General features: G+C 37.9%; 1 protein-coding gene across 1 annotated transcript; it reads right to left on the reverse strand.

Annotated features, from left to right (window-relative positions):
- Window positions 1-12,538: 12,538 nt before the first annotated feature.
- Window positions 12,539-14,568, reverse strand: LOC149404892 (uncharacterized). Its single transcript, XM_089607715.1, has 5 exons — window positions 14,528-14,568; window positions 14,074-14,337; window positions 13,258-13,972; window positions 12,912-12,971; window positions 12,539-12,754 (listed from the first exon to the last, which is right to left on the reverse strand). The coding sequence occupies exons 1-5, from the start codon at window positions 14,566-14,568 to the stop codon at window positions 12,539-12,541; spliced, it is 1,296 nt and encodes a 431-aa protein (XP_089463841.1).
- Window positions 14,569-16,377: the final 1,809 nt, after the last annotated feature.

Consider the following 16,377-nt stretch of genomic DNA (forward strand, 5'->3'; position numbering starts at 1 on the left):
AAAATAACATTACAACGACATCGAAATGCAAAAAAAAAAAGAACATTAAAATAAATAAATAAAAAAAAATACAAAAAAATAAAATTAAACATAAATTTACAATACATAAACTAGTAGTCGGGAAAATTAACGCCGGATCCTCCAAGACAAGTGAAATATTGTGAATATGAATCAGAATTGGAAAATGGTGTTTGAGATTGTTGTTGTTCGGCTCTCTTTTGTAAAACTTTGGCTTGTTCAGCTTTCCAAAATGCACGAACCTGAGGATCTGATATTTTATTTAAATTCATTTTCATTATTTTATTTTCTTCTCTGATTGTTTTCAAATTATTAGCCTTATCTATACTTTCTAAGAGGCGTTCCCTCATATCACCTGACTTCTTCATTTGCTCAAGAAGTAGTTTATTTCCTTCATCAACCTTGCTGATGGAGGTAGCTACTTTGTCATCCATTTTCATTTTTAATTTGGCTTTTTTCACTCCAATCAGTCGCTCAGAAGGAGATGGTTGTCTAACCGACTCAGGAGTTTGTTGTTCGGACTCCGAAAAAGAACACGAACCTCGAGATGTTTGTCTCGCACTTGAGGCTCCGTCTTGAAATTTTTCAAAATTCTGGATGATGTTCCACACATGATCAAACTTCCAACCTTTCTTGAATTTTTCATCATCTGAAAGCAACACTTTAGCTTGATCCAACATTTCTTGAGAAATCTCCATATAAACTTGACAAAGAAGTCGGTCTTCTTCATGAGAGTATCCAGAAGCTCGACTTGTCATTTTCTTGTAATGTATCGTACTCAAGGCTTAGTAATTTTTTGGATGAAAACACAACTTATGGAAGATACTATTTATAGAGTATTTTCTCACTCAAAGCTCTCACGCTTCTCGGGTTCTGACGTGATGTGACCACTCAATGCCACAACTCATCAAAGCTCTCACGCTTCCCGGGTTCTTACGTGATGTGACCACTCAATGCCACTACTCATCAAAGCTCTCACGCGTCCCGGGTTCTGACGAGATGTGACCACTCAATGCTACTACTCATCAAGAATCTCACGCGTCCCCGGTTCTGACGTGATGTGCATGCCACTACTCATCAAAGCTCTCACGCTTCCCGGGTTCTAACGTGATGTGACCACTCAATGCCATCACCCATCAAGAATCTCACGCTTCCCGAATTCTGACGTGATGTGACCACTCAATGTCACTACTCATCAAAGCTCTCACGCTTCCCGGGTTCTGACGTGATGTGACCAATCAATGCCATCACCCATCAAGAATCTCACGCTTTCTAAACCGGCATCTACACTCAACGCCCTATAAATAGTCTCAGTTCAAATGAATTTGAATTCACATTCTCTAACACACTTCATCTTTCATCATTCATCTCTCAAAATGAGTTTTAATTCATCATCTTCTTCTTCTTCCTCTGATAATGATTTTCAACTTCAAATGGCTCAAATTGATGAGCAGGAGGATGCTATATGTCATCAGATTATCCAAAATATATCACGATCATGCAAATTCTCAACGAACATGCCGCCGACCAAACCATTGAGCGCAACGTATGAGGCTCGATTCCAGGACATGCTTTCATCAATCGGGATCGAGAGAGTGCAGACCGGCGACTTTTCAATGATTACTTCTCAGAATCTCCGCTCTACAACGAGGCCATGTTTCGTCGGAGGTATCGAATGTCTCGTTCTTTATTCCTCCGAATAGTGGATGATGTTAAAAGTCACGACAACTATTTTTTACAACGGTTGGATCGTGCTGGCAGACTTGGGTTGTCACCACTTCAAAAAATAACTGCTGTCTTTTGGATGCTGGCCTACGGTCTTCCGGTAGATGCCACAGACGAGTACTGCAAAATAGCAGAGTCCACGACAATTGAAAGCCTGAAGAGGTTTTGCCGAGCAATGGTGGAGGTATTTTCTAAGCAATATTTAAGATCACCAACTCCTAATGACGTTGCTAGACTTCTTTATATAGGTCAACAACGTGGCTTTCCGGGAATGTTGGGTAGTTTGGATTGTATGCATTGGAAATGGAAAAATTGCCCTACCGCGTGGGCCTGACAATATACGGGTCGTAGCGGAAAACCTACAATTATTCTAGAAGATGTGGCTGATTATGATCTTTGGATATGGCACGCTTATTTTGGCATGCCGGGAAGCAACAATGACATCAACGTGTTAGAGTCTTCTCACCTATTTTCCAATCTCACTCAAGGTATTGCTCCTCCCGCTCATTATATCATACAGGGAAATGAGTATAATATGGGTTATTATTTGGCTGATAGTATATATCCAAAATGGTCTACTATTGTTCAAACTATTCGAGGACCCCGTGGCCGAAAAAAACAATATTTTGCAATGAAGCAAGAATCCTGTAGAAAACGTAGAACGTGCTTTTGGAGTTCTCCAAGAACGGTTTGCAATTGTGGCGGGACCGTCAAGATTTTGGAGAAAAGATGTCTTAAAAGATATAATGACTACGTGCATAATTATGCATAACATGATAATAGAAGATGAGCGTGATCTCAACGTGCCCATTGAAGTTAATATAGAAACGCCACCATTGAGGGTTGAATTAGCGGAGAATGATGATACACGATTTCAAGAGTTTTTCAGTCGCTACAGACAAATAAGAGACAAAGATGCACATATCACGCTCCGAAATGCATTGATATATCGACCATTTGTGAGAGAGATATTCTAATTCAGATGTGTAATTGTATTTTTTTTATTTTATTTTATGTTATTTGTTTTGTATTGTATTTTGTGTTTAATAAATATTAAGTTTACTTTGTGTTAATTTGTATTTTGAATAATTTTATGGAGTAATACTTCATTATTAAATAATGAATAAGTGGTATAATTAAAAGATATTAAATAAATATAAGGGTATAGAAATAAAGAAGAGAAAGTTGAATATAAAATTAATATTTCAATTTGGTGTAAAAAATAGAGTTCGGTTGGAGATGAGGTAGTGTTTGATGTGACATGTACTGTAAAATAGAATAAAAAATGATGTTATCGGATGGAGTTAGTCTAAGATTATTGTGACATGATACACTGTAGATTGTTTCCTACATCTACTTGTTGCTTGGGCGTGAGTTGTTCCAGATTTTCAATATAAGGATTCCATTCAAAGATCACATACAAAATAATTTTCAAGGATGCTTAATTGGACGTACTATGATACCCAAGACTATGAGACATTGGAAAGAAAAAAAAAGGTGAAAGTGTATTTGTTCATACATGAGAATATCAAAGAAAAACCTTTATGGAGTCAACGGGATAAGAAGGAAAGTTGAAGAAAGTGGTTTTTATCTTTTGTGCTTCCACCTATGAAGCATTACCAAGTAAGAAAAATCAATACCTGCTAATTTGTTTCTTGTTCTTTTGAGCTTTTTTTTCTTCGCACTTTTTTCATAGAGGAGACCATGTGTTTGACTACGTATTTTAGAAGTGTTTGAATATCTTTATAAAAGAAGAATAATCGCAACTTTAACAAAAATAATATGAGAAAAAAATGTGATTCTCCTTCATATATATATATATATATATATATATATATTTGTATGTATATATATATATATATATATATATATAGATATTTGTATGTATACATGTAGTTATTTGTGTGAGGACTCATTTAAATATTTTTTTTTCTTGCAATTTTTTCGAAAGAAAAAAATTTGAGCCAATCACCTAACTTACTTTCCAGTGAAATTTGAAATTTAGATGAAAACAGCTTTTGTTTATAAATTTGAGCCTTATTTGGGTGTGTAATAAAGATAATATTTTTTTGTCCTTCCATTCCCGTTCTAGCTGTGAAAAGAAATGGATGTCTTACAAATAGCGCGGGTTTTTAACGCTCATTTAAAAAAAAAAAATAGTTTTTCACAAATAAAGATTTATGTAATTTGAAATTGCAAACAAACCTTACTCTAAATGAAATTATGGCAGTACAAAAAGCTAAATAAAACCGTATAGAATAAAAAATAAAATAAAAACTATAACCATCAAGAAAAATATTTGTTTACAAATAAAAATTAGATGTTTACGGGATTAAAAACTCTTTTGACACTTGAGAAATCAATTTTGCAAAGTTAGTAATTTTTTTTTAAAGATGGAATGTCGGTACTAAAATAATTTCTTCAAATTGCGAGATAGTTTGATTGTATCTCAATCTCTTTATGATTAGATTTAGAAGAAAATTTATGAAATAGCCAAATGAATACCCTCTATTAAATTTTAGCTTAATTATTCAAATATTAAAGAAATAGCTTAATTTATGCTATGCTTCTATAATATGACACATGTATCTTCCTTTACTATGAGTTATTTTCTTAACTTTTAGATACTTCGACTTAGCGTAAAAGGTTTAAACTAACTCTATGCTTAACTCTCCCTAGATTTATCTTAATTATTAAAAAAAAAAAAAAAATCTGAAGAGCAATATATAGTCATGGACATGATCTTTTTGTAAGAAAATTATTTTCAGATTTTGCTAATGAACTTTAATATGTTCATGAAGGAAATAACAAATCTTAGCTGGAGAAATGTTTTTTTTTTTTTTAAATTCTATTAATTTAATTGTATCGTAGTTGATAAATAAAAATTAGAAAGTTAATTAGCTTTGAAAGATAATGAACTTCGTTTCAAATGAATATAAGATGGTGGTAGATTAAAATTTAATAAAAAAGTATGAGGATCACCTTTGAAATAAATAAAATCAACTGAAAATTAATATAATTAACTTGAAAGTCAATGAACTTCTTTTGAAATCAATCTCATCTTGTGATGGATTTTGTTGTGAATTTCGAGTAAGACGAATTAGAAAATTGAGGAAAAACACAAGAAAAATGTGTGATTGGCAAGAAAAATGGTGTAAAGAATCTTATATGTAAAATGAAGTTTATTTATTAGACTAGATTTCTTAATCTGAGTACCCAAAATTCTTGTAATAATAACTAAAATTGGTGGATGCCGCTCTCTATGAAACAAAAAAAAAAAAAAAAAAAAATCTTCGGCTTAAAATATCAACGTCGTCTCCGTTCTTGAGACACTAAGACTGTGATTTTTAGTCTGGACGAGCCTATAGGCTCGATCGAGTGGAAGATATTTTTTTTTCTTATTATTTTTGTCAATTTACGCCGAGTTCGTCGTCATTGGTAGATTCTTGACTCTTCCATGTCACCATATGGAGCTTAGAGTCCTCATCATCTCTATTATTGGGAGCATCTCGCTATCAAATTGAACCGTTGGCTCAACTCGTCTCTAATGGAAGGGTTTTTTTTTTCAAAAATTCAAATTTAAATCTTGCTTTTTAGGACATGATTTTTTATCTTCGAATTTTTGTAATTTAAATTTATTTGACTTTTTTTACTGGATTCCTGTTGAATAACCAATTTAATTAATAAAATAATAAGCTTGCGAGTTTTGTTTTTTTATTATTATTATTTTTTTTACCAAACGCCCAATGTTGACGTCCTAAGACTCCTAACCATTAATCATGTTTGGCATTTATATTTTATGCTAATATGTAATGAGAAATTGCCCTATTTGCCACTTTTTTGATACATTTTTCCCACATTCTACTAAAATCTTAATTTGTCCCAAAATGCCACCATGGCAAGAGTAAAAAGTCAAGTTTGCCATTCACTATCTATTTTCTTTACAAATTGGCATCTATGTTTCTCAGCATAAATGAAGACTCAGTCAAACCCATTTCTCCCGAATTGTTCTCCTATTTCTCATCTCAAACTCAAACTTTTCTCATTTTCACTCTCTCTCACGTCAAAACCGTCGGACTTCTCTGTCTCTCTCTCTCTTGCTCTGTAACTGCATGTAACCTCCGGGAAACCGTCGACTCAAAACCACCCATTTCGTCTCTACAGTAAATCTCATTTCTCAACCCACTCAAACCCATCACTTCTCACCCGAACCCCTAACATCGAGAAGAAAAATGGCGGACTCAAACCCATCACCCACGCGTCCGAGTCCTCGGAAAATCGTAACTAAAGTCCCGGAGGAGCTGGCAAGTCCAATGCCGGCTCGGAAACGGAAAACAACAACTTCGCCCAAACCCAAACCCCGGACGAAAATCGCGGCGGCGAAGCCCCCAAAGAGGAAGAACATCTCGGCGAGTTCGTCCGACACGGAAGAGGAAGAACTGGTTCCCAAAAAACCCCGTACAAAAATGGGAACTTCAAAGGTTAGTCTTTGATCCAAAATCGCTAACAGTTATTGATTTATTTCGATTTTATTGATTTATTTTGGGTAGTTTGTTGATGAAATTATGGGTTAGTGTTGTTGATGAATTTTTTTTTATTTTTCGGAATATTAGTCTCTGAACATGGGAATCGGTTCGTCTATGAATATTTGTTGGTGATTTTGTCTCTGAATACTTGTTGGAATAGTTGTCTCTGAACATGGGAATCGGTCTGTATTGTTGTTGTATTTTTCTCTGAATAGATATCAACAATGTTGACATCGATGTCAACATTGCAGACATATATGTCAACATTGTTGAAATCTATATCAACAGTGGACAATGATGTCTACAATGTTGACATCTATGTCTACAATGTTGACATCAGATGTCTACAATGTTGACATCAGATGTCTTCAATGTTGACATCTATGTCTACAATGTTGACATAAGATGTCTTCAATGTTGACATCAAATGTCTTCAATGTTGACATCAGATGTCTACAATGTTGACATCAGATGTCTTCAATATTGACATCAGATGTCTTAAATGTTGACATCTATGTCTAATGTCAACATTGTAGACACATATGTCTTCAATGTTGACATCTATGTCTAATGTCAACATTGTAGACATAGATGTCAACAATTTATTGTTTTTTTTTCTTGATTATCATATCATTTCCTTATCTGTTAATCTTTATTTTCAGGGTTGGTCGAGATTTATTCCCGAAGGGAACATTGTTGACCATAATTTCAGTTTCTTTGGATCCCTCTAGAAATTCGAGGAAGCTGCGGATATGAACGAAGAAGAGAGGTCATTGTTTAGCAATTGTTGCTTTGGCCAGTTTCTGCAACTACCAAAAATCAACCGTTCTTCGAAGATTATCAACCACTTGCTAATGAGGGTTGGTATGTATGATGGCGAGGAGGAGTGCGAAGATGCACTATTTATTGAGGTTTCCGGACAACCACGTGTTTTCACGATAAAGCACTTCACGGAAATCACTGGTCTCTGCGTCGTTGACAACTTTGAAGCTCCCGAGTACAATGAAGTTGCTGACGATGGTTTGTACCCGGACATTTTTCAGAATGGCACGCTGAAGTCACGGGGAGTTTTGACTTCTAAACTGAAGGAGAGCAAAGGGTGGGACAATCCCGAGAGGCGGGTGAAGTTCTTAATCCTTCACTTTCTGTGCAACGTTCTCCTCGGTGCACCTAACCACACCAACATTCTTGATTTGTCGTACGTTAAGCTGGTCGAGGACTTAAACCAGTTTAACAAATATCTGTGGGGTAACGTGGTTTGGAAATTCTTTCACGAAAGCGCTGTCAAATACGTGAAGAACGTTGGAGGGAAGTCCGACTCAAAAGGGAAGATCAACCTTCCCTCATTTTTGTATCCACTACAGATTTGAGCATTCGAGACGATGTCTGTGTTCACGTCACTCGCGGTGTGTGACAAAGTGTCGGAAACAGCTATTCCACTGATGCGACGCTGGAAATCGGTGACGACTCTGTTGCGATTTTTCCGTACGCAAGTGCACGTAGTCGCCCAAGTAGTAAAGTTCGTAAGTACGAGTCGATCCCACGAGGAAAATGTTTAATTAAATTGACAAGATTACTAGCACGAATTGAACCGATGATTTGATGATTGTCAAAACGAACGAAAATTAAAAACAATTAAAAAACGATAGATTACGATAATGAGAAAGCAAGAACTATGGCTTCACAAGTTATTCCTATGGTTTGGATTCGGAAATTAAGCACAAAATACGCACTCTTATGTTTGCTAATCACGCTCACGATAATTGTAATCTAAGATTTCTCTCGAACATCTAAGAATCTAAACCTATGCCGGGATATCTTCTCTCGATCTCAATCCCTAAAAACAACGGCTAGCATTAAAAACAAGAACGTCCACACGACTCCGAAACAGCCTAGCTATGTCTAGCCTAGGAATGTATCCCAGTAAATTAATCCTTGTGCACGACTAACCTAATCTCTTCTGAGCATTAAGCAATTCTAATATCATGAACACGGTAGCTAATCGAATTCAAGCATTACACACGGAATTAAACTAAACAAACATGATAGAGCATATGAATATTAATTTGACATGATTGAATCCATAACCATATTCCTAACTTGCTACACCATAGCCCTTTATGAACTTAGTGCATGATTGAACGGAGAATAAACGGAGATGAATATAAAGCAATCATGAATAAAACTGAATTATATTAATAAAAACGGGAGTTCCAAAGATTCAGAGAATAGAGATAAAAACTGTGAATGGTGAAAAACGAGATTATGGCAACGATGATCCTTTCTGAATGCTTCTTCTCTCCTGGGATTTTTGCGGCCGAATAAGAGAAACAAAACTAAAAACAAAGCAAAAGATATGATTCTCAACAAACTAAAGTGTTTTTGTAGGTTTCCTAAGTTTTTCGGAGCTCATATGGGCCGTCGGATCGCATCCAACGGCTTGGATTACAATTAAAACGTGTAACAAAAAAGTGGGAATCGGGGCCTTTGCGCCGCACAGGTCTTCCTGTGCACCGCACAGGTCTTCTGGGCAGCCTATGCACCGCACACCCAATGCACAGGGTGAGCGCACAGGGCTGTGCACCACACAGGGGCCGCACAGGGCAAACGCACAGGACTCTGGAAGTTTGTGCATTGCTTGGTTCACCTTGAACCACCTATCTTGAGCTCCGGGTGTCGGAATTGAGATCCGAAAGATGTTCTGAACTCCTTGCGATTTCCCCGTCGTCCTCCGATGCTCTATTTTTCATTTTGAACTTCCAAACTCTGAAAATTAAGAAAAACACTCTAAAACACATGAAAATGCTCTCGAACTAACTTCTTTTCACTTCCGAGAGTACAAACAAACACGTTTACAACAAAATTTCATGTGTTGGAAAACACATTCCAAAACATCGATTTTCAATCGGACGAGTTAGCGTTCAACACCATTGGTGAGGATCACTTTTTTAAGTCAGATGAGAAGAAGAAGAAGAAAAAAAACCAAAAAGGCAAAGCAGATGTAAGTAATTCTTTCTTCTTTTTTCATTGAGATTTGTTGAAATAGATGTTGACATCTGATGTCAACAAACAATAGATATATTGTTGACATTATTGATAAATTTTTGACATCTATTGCTGATATTACAGGCTCGGATTGAATCTGCTGGAGACACGTCCTGCCCATCCCAAACTATTTTTAAGTTAGATGAAAAGAAGAAGAAGAATAAAAACCAGAAAGACAAAGCAGAGGTAATTACTTTCTGTCTTCGTTGAGATTTGTTGAAAGATATGTTGAAATCAGATGTCAACAATGTAGACATTAGATGTCAACAATGTAGACATCATATGTCAACATTGTTGACATCGGATGTCAACAATGTAGACATCTACAATGTTGACATACAGACGATGTCAACAAACAATAGATATATTGTTGACATTATTGATAAATTGTTGAGATTTATTGTTGATATTACAGGCTCGGATTGAATCTGAAGGAGACACATCCCTCCCATCCGAAATTGCTTTTGCAGTTCCAAGCACCGACTCCGAGGTAATATAGACTGATCTTTAACATGTAGATAACATAACATATGGCTTGTCAAATTGTCACATCTTTAATTTTTCACAGGCTTGGTTGAAGAGTGTCGAAGACACGGTCAACCACTTGAAAGGAGAGTGGAGCTTGTTTAAGATAGACATGAAACATGAATTCAAATCATTCAAGACAAGTATGAATGAACGGTTTATGGAATTGTCCCGCAAGATTGTCGAGCCGGTGGATCGACAAGAAGACAGTCAAGTTGAGGCTTTGCCTCGAGAAGTTGAAGAAGAGCCTGTGCCGCCACAAGAAGACAGGCAAGTTGAAGAAGAGCAAGAAGACGAAGAAGACGAAGACGAAGAAGATGAAGAACAAAAGAAAGATGAAGAGAAAAAAGATGACGACGAGAATAGAGATGATGAAAAGCGAGATGAAGAGAAGCAAGATGAAGAGAAGAGAGACAACAACGATTCAGAACAGATGGAAAAGGAGGGGAAGACACAAGCCGAAGAAGGTAATATTATTACAATATACGATTCAGAACAGATGGAAGGGGAGAGGAAGACACAAGCCGAAGAAGGTAATAGACTTCTAATGTTGTTGACATGAGATGTCAACAATGTTGAAAATTGTTGACATCTATGGTATTTTTTGAAATATGTTTAATGTAATGTCTGGTCTCCTTTTTGTAGGCCCCGTTCACGAAGACAGCCAAATAGAAGACAGTCAAGAAGAATTGACTGAATCACAGTCTAAAGCCCGCATGTTGCAGTTGGATGTTGAACAGTACAAGGATGAGATGTATGATGACAGTCAACTAATATGGATTGGATCGGTTCCTGAGGGAAAAACAGTACATGAGATGGAGGTCGAGATCAACGATGCTCAGGACAAGGAAAATCGGGACTCTTGGCGGCTGGTGCCAATAAACATAGAAGATTCACCGAAGCGACCGACAAGAGTCATTCGACCTCCAGAAAAATACACTCCAACTCAAGTCCCAAGGCCATTTATGAAGTTGGTATAAGGTGTCGATCGGGTACAAAAGATTCCGCTGTCTCCTCCTTTAGATCCAACTTCTCTTGCAGACGTCCTTATAATGGAGACATGGCTCAAGATTGGAGTGAGGAAGAGTAAGGACGAAGAAGGCCATTGGTACTCGAAAAAGGAAGACAAAATGCCGTGGCGGTGGAATTTCACGGAACTTGAAGTGCGATCAAAATCCTTTTTCTACACGATGTGGACGCCCGAAGAGTGGCTCTCCGATCAGATAAATCCTTTCTCTATCAGTTTATTTGTATGATTTTTTTGATCCCTAAAATCAGATGTCAACAATGTAGACATCTGATGTCAACAATGTAGACATCATATGTCAACATTGTTGACATCTTATGACATCTAATGTCTACAATGTTGTTATTTGATGTCATCCTATCTATCGTGCTTACATGTCTATTCATTGTAATTGCAGCATATCTATGTTATATCATACTACCTTAGGAAGAAGCGGTGGTTGGGTCAACTAAAAGATTCGTTCACAATAATGAACGTCTTCTTTCACAACTACTGCATCCAAGGATATGAATCGTGGCTGAAGTATGAGAACAAGGATCAATTTGATTGGGCAAATCAGTCCCGTATCGTGGACTACATAACTGCCACAAACAAATCCTTAAAGCACTCATGGCCGTGGGTGGACGTTGATGTCGTATACGTGCCTGTTTGTCACGCGGATAGGTCGCACTGGCTCCTTCTACTCATGAACATTCGGGAGCGGTCTATTACAATATACGATTCAATGTCTGAAAATAAATACCATAGGAAAATGGTGACGGCCCACGTGCAAAAACTGGCTGAATTCATCTCATTAGCTCTTTGTTTTCTTCATGCATTTGATAGATTGGGTATTGAAGACACCAGTTCAGCCAAGTTCAAAGTCGGAACTACTGCCAACATGTCACAACAGGGAAATGGGTACGTGTATAGTTACATGTTTAATATTACGAATAATACAAAAATTTAATTGTCTAATACCTTATTTTTGTGAAACAGCGACGATTGTGGCATGTTTGTCGTGAAGGCCATTGAGTTTATGACTCATGGGTTTAATGTGTCGGCAATCAAACAGGAGGACATCGCCATGTACCGACAAAAGTACACCATCGACCTCTACCGACACGGGGCGGTGAAAATTGCAAGAGAGGCTCAATCGGACAACGACAAAGATGAATGAGCTAAATTGAATTCCTAAACTCTTATTTATTTAATATCAGTTTTTGTTAAAATTATGGTACTTTAATGATTATGGTATGTAAAACTTTAACTTAATCTTAGTTTTTTGTAAAAATTATGGTACTTTAATGATTATGGTATGTAAAACCTTAACTTAATCTCAGTTTTATTGTATATGTACTTTATTATAATATTGTTGATTAATTATGGTATTTTATTATTATATTTGTACTTTATTATGATATTGTGTACCTAGATATGTCAACAATGTTTGATACTCAGATGTCAACAATGTTGACATACATGTCAACAATGTTGACATACGAGTATCAAACATTGTTGACATATGAGTATCAACATTGTTGACAACTGAAATCACAAAACCAAATAAGTATGAACTCACAATAATATCTAATATTACAAATAAAGTACACGATAATATAATATCTGAAATCACAAACAAAGTAGACAATTCTTTGAAATCAACAAAAAAAGGTTGACAAAGGAGGTTAGGTCAATGGAGTTGCACTATTACAAGTTTGACGATTGTGACCAATTTCTCCGCAACGCGCACACTTGCGCCTAATAACATCCTCTCCTTGAGAGGGTATTCTTCGCTTTTTTGGCCTACCGGCGACACGTGCCTGGTGCTGAGTCGCAATAACGCGGATATTCTCCACCTCGGGGGGAATATCCCAACTCGAAATGTCGCCATGAGGATGATGTACAACTGCGTAGGTTACCCGCAAATACTCTGTCGTATATACCTTCGAAATAAAGCTCTTAACTGGACAGTTGCGAACTCGGCAAGCCGCGATTGCGTGTGGACAAATAAAATCATGCGCCTGCCATCGATGACAGCAACAAGTTCTATCATCTAAATTAACGGCAAATACGATCCCCTCTCTGTCTACTACCTCAAACTCGTTGACTGAAGATGGTCTGACCTATTATACAAAAAAGGTTGATTAGATATAGATTTGAACAATGAAGTCAACAACGTATATATGTCAACAATGTAGACATCAGATGTCAACATTGTTGACATCTTTGTCTACACTGTTGACATCTATGTCAACAATGTTGACATCTGATGTCTACATTGTTGACATCAGATGTCAACAATGTAGACATGAGATGTCAACAATGTTGACATCTATGTCTACAATGTTGATATCTATGTCTACAATGTTGACATCAGATTACACATATCAACGATTATTTAACACTTACAGTCATTCGAACAGCGTATCCAATGTACTTGTCCGCTCTGGCGTGGTATTCTTTAGTCAGAATCGTTTGTGTTTTTGCCGCAGCTTCTCGACGTTCATAAAACCATTTCATACTCCTCTCTCTTAGCCAATCCATCAACTTTGCAACTGGAAACTGTCTCACTTTTACGTTTAATGCATTCAATGCTTCCGCGTTGTTGTTCGTCATGATACCGTACCTTTTCTCCGTGAACATACACCGTGCCCACCTATGGTTCCCGACATCATTTGCCAAGTATTGACGTATTTTCGGATTTTCAGCGTCCAACATGACCATGTAACTTTCCCATTCACTCATCGTGTATGCCTTTGCGGCACCGTAAAATTTCCACTTCACATCCTTCGTAATCCCCTTAAAAGCAGTCTTCAAATTACCGGCGAGATGGAACATGCAAAAACCATGATAACAATTCGGAAATACCGTCATCACGCCATTGATTATGCCAGCGTGTCTGTCAGATACAAATACTTGATTCTCCCGTTCTCCATATGCGTCCTTCAATTTGGCGAAGAAGTAACTCCACGCCTCGTTAGATTCTGAAGGACCAACACAATAGGCTAACGGAAATATTTGCTTGTTTCCATCAATCCCACACGCTGTATACAACGTTCCTTTAGAATAGTTCTTCAAATGGGTACCATCAACGATAATCATAGGTCTAAGGTACTTCCAACCACTTCTCCAAGGGCCGAGTGCCATGAAAAACTGACAAATACGCTGCCCGCACCAGTGACTAGGTCAAAAAAAGAACCGGGATTCTTAGTCTCGATCATGTACCTTAACTTAGGTAAGAACGCGTACGAATCTGCTGAACTACCGTAGAGGGACTTTAGTGCCTTCTCTCTGGACAGCCAAGCTTTTTTGTAGGTCATGGAAACACCGTAATCCATTTGCATATAACTCATTATCTCTTTCGGTCTGCACATACCCGTCGTTGGATCAATACACTTGTGCTTTACAACCTCTCCAATTAGCTCACTCGTTGCTTGCGGGTGACGTCCTTGCCTTACGTCTAAGGCACAACTGTGGTCTTTGTCAAACCTGAAACATGAAAATTCCATGAGTATCACCGGGGAAAAAGTTCAGAATTATAACACAGACGTCAACATTGTTGACATCATATGTCTACAATGTTGACATGAGATGTCAACAATGTTGACATCTCATGTCTACAATGTTGACATCTGCATGTTGACATCAGATGTCAACATTGTTGACATCTGATGTCAACATTGTTACATCTGCAACAATCTGCTTTTTGTTTGTTGACATCTACGTCAACAGTAGAAATCAACTAGAAATAAGAAGAGAAGTCAACAGATAGAGAACGTATGGAACATAAAGACAATTTACCTTCTAATTTGAAATATGGGCGTGTTTTCTTTTCTCACAGATCGAACAGACCAATTACAGCCCTCTCCCGGACAAACAATGTGCAGAGATTTTTTTTCTGAGTTCTTTGTCTTATATGTGAAGTTGTTGACTACAGCGAACAACATCAAGTGTTTTTGTAAAGCCTTTTTATTAGCATACAGTGCATGAAGCTCAATATATACAGGGGAATGGACATCCAAAACAATAGTATCATCGTCTACACCGCTCCTAGTAGATGAACTTGGGACGCTATGTGAATTCAGCGGTGAATACAGTGGAGGATTGGAGTTGCGTGGTGGTGGAGGAGATCGTGGTGGCGGCGGATGAGGGTTTTGTGGTGGAGGCGAGTTTCGCAGTGGAGACGAGTTTTGTGGTGGAGGCGAGTTTCGCAGTGGAGACGAGTTTTGTGGTGGAGGCGAGTTTCGCAGTAGAGACGAGTTTGGTGGTGGAGGCGAGTTTTGTGGTGGAGACGAGTTTTGTGGTGCAGGCGAGTTTCGTGGTGGAGACGAGATTTGTGGTGCAGGAGAGTTTCCTGGTGGTGGAGGCGAATTTTGTGGTGGTGGAGAGCCTCGTCGTTGTGTCGCATCGTCAAATAACATAAACTCATCTAATCCCATAGTTTGATTAGGAGTTGGGACCGAACCACACCCCTCCTCGGCTATAGATGGCATGTCGGAAACTCTTCTACGTAGACTTCCAACACAACCACTACCACGGCTGTTGGGAGTGGATCCAATCCCTGCTGAATCGGGACCCGATTGTTTTTCATTCACTTCCAATATCAATTGAAAATTCTCCACGTCATCTTCTCGTCTTCTCCGCAAATATAAGAAACCTTTGAGCGTGTCATCGTTGGTTATCTCAACAGGCTGCACTGCACCAGCCATCGAGTATGCAACACCAACAGTATGAGTGGATGGTGATTTACGCAAGTTCGTGTAAATGATTTGCATCAAACTAGCGAAGTTGACGTTGTACGGCACCACGATTCCGAAAGATCCTTTCTCGTGATACCGACCAGGTTCAACCCAAGTACCACTGTGCTTGAATAATAAATAAATATCCCTCATCACTGCGTACAAAAAAGTAAACAGATGTCAACAATGTTGACATCAGATGTCAACATTGTTGACATCTTACGTTCATTATTTGTTGACATATATGTCAACATTGTTGACATCTGATGTCAACATTGTTGACATCTGATGTCAACATTGTTGACATATATGTCAACAAATAATGAACGTCATCTTCAAAAATCACATAACATACCCATAACAAACACATGCTTTTAAACAACAAAAACTTCATTATTTCAAAACGAAAAGCTTTTTTATACCCGGAAAATGAAAAAAAAACGAACCTAGGGTTTTATTTCGTGGATTGCAACTTCTCTTTTTTTTTTTGCTGACATTCGGAATGCTCCTCCGACAATAACTGAGCTCCTTCGGCGACTTTTTTGAGCTGTGTTCACGAGTTTTCTCAGCTTGGACGAGATGGGGGAGAGTGGGGGGGGGGGGAGAGAGAAGATCTGGACGAGAGAGCTTGGACGAGATGGGGGAGAAAGAGAGAGAGAGAGAGAGAGAGAGAGAGAGAGAGAGAGAGAGAGAGAGGATCTGGACGACAGTCAGAAGAGATGGACTGGAAGAGAGAGAGAGAGAAGAGATGGACGAATGAGGAGAGAGAGAGAGACTGAGAAGTAGATGT

This window comes from Urtica dioica, chromosome 2 (genome assembly GCF_054948205.1).
Source record: "Urtica dioica subsp. dioica isolate 48M chromosome 2, U.dioica_male_clone48M_v1_H2, whole genome shotgun sequence".
NCBI classification, from domain to species: Eukaryota; Viridiplantae; Streptophyta; class Magnoliopsida; order Rosales; family Urticaceae; genus Urtica; species Urtica dioica.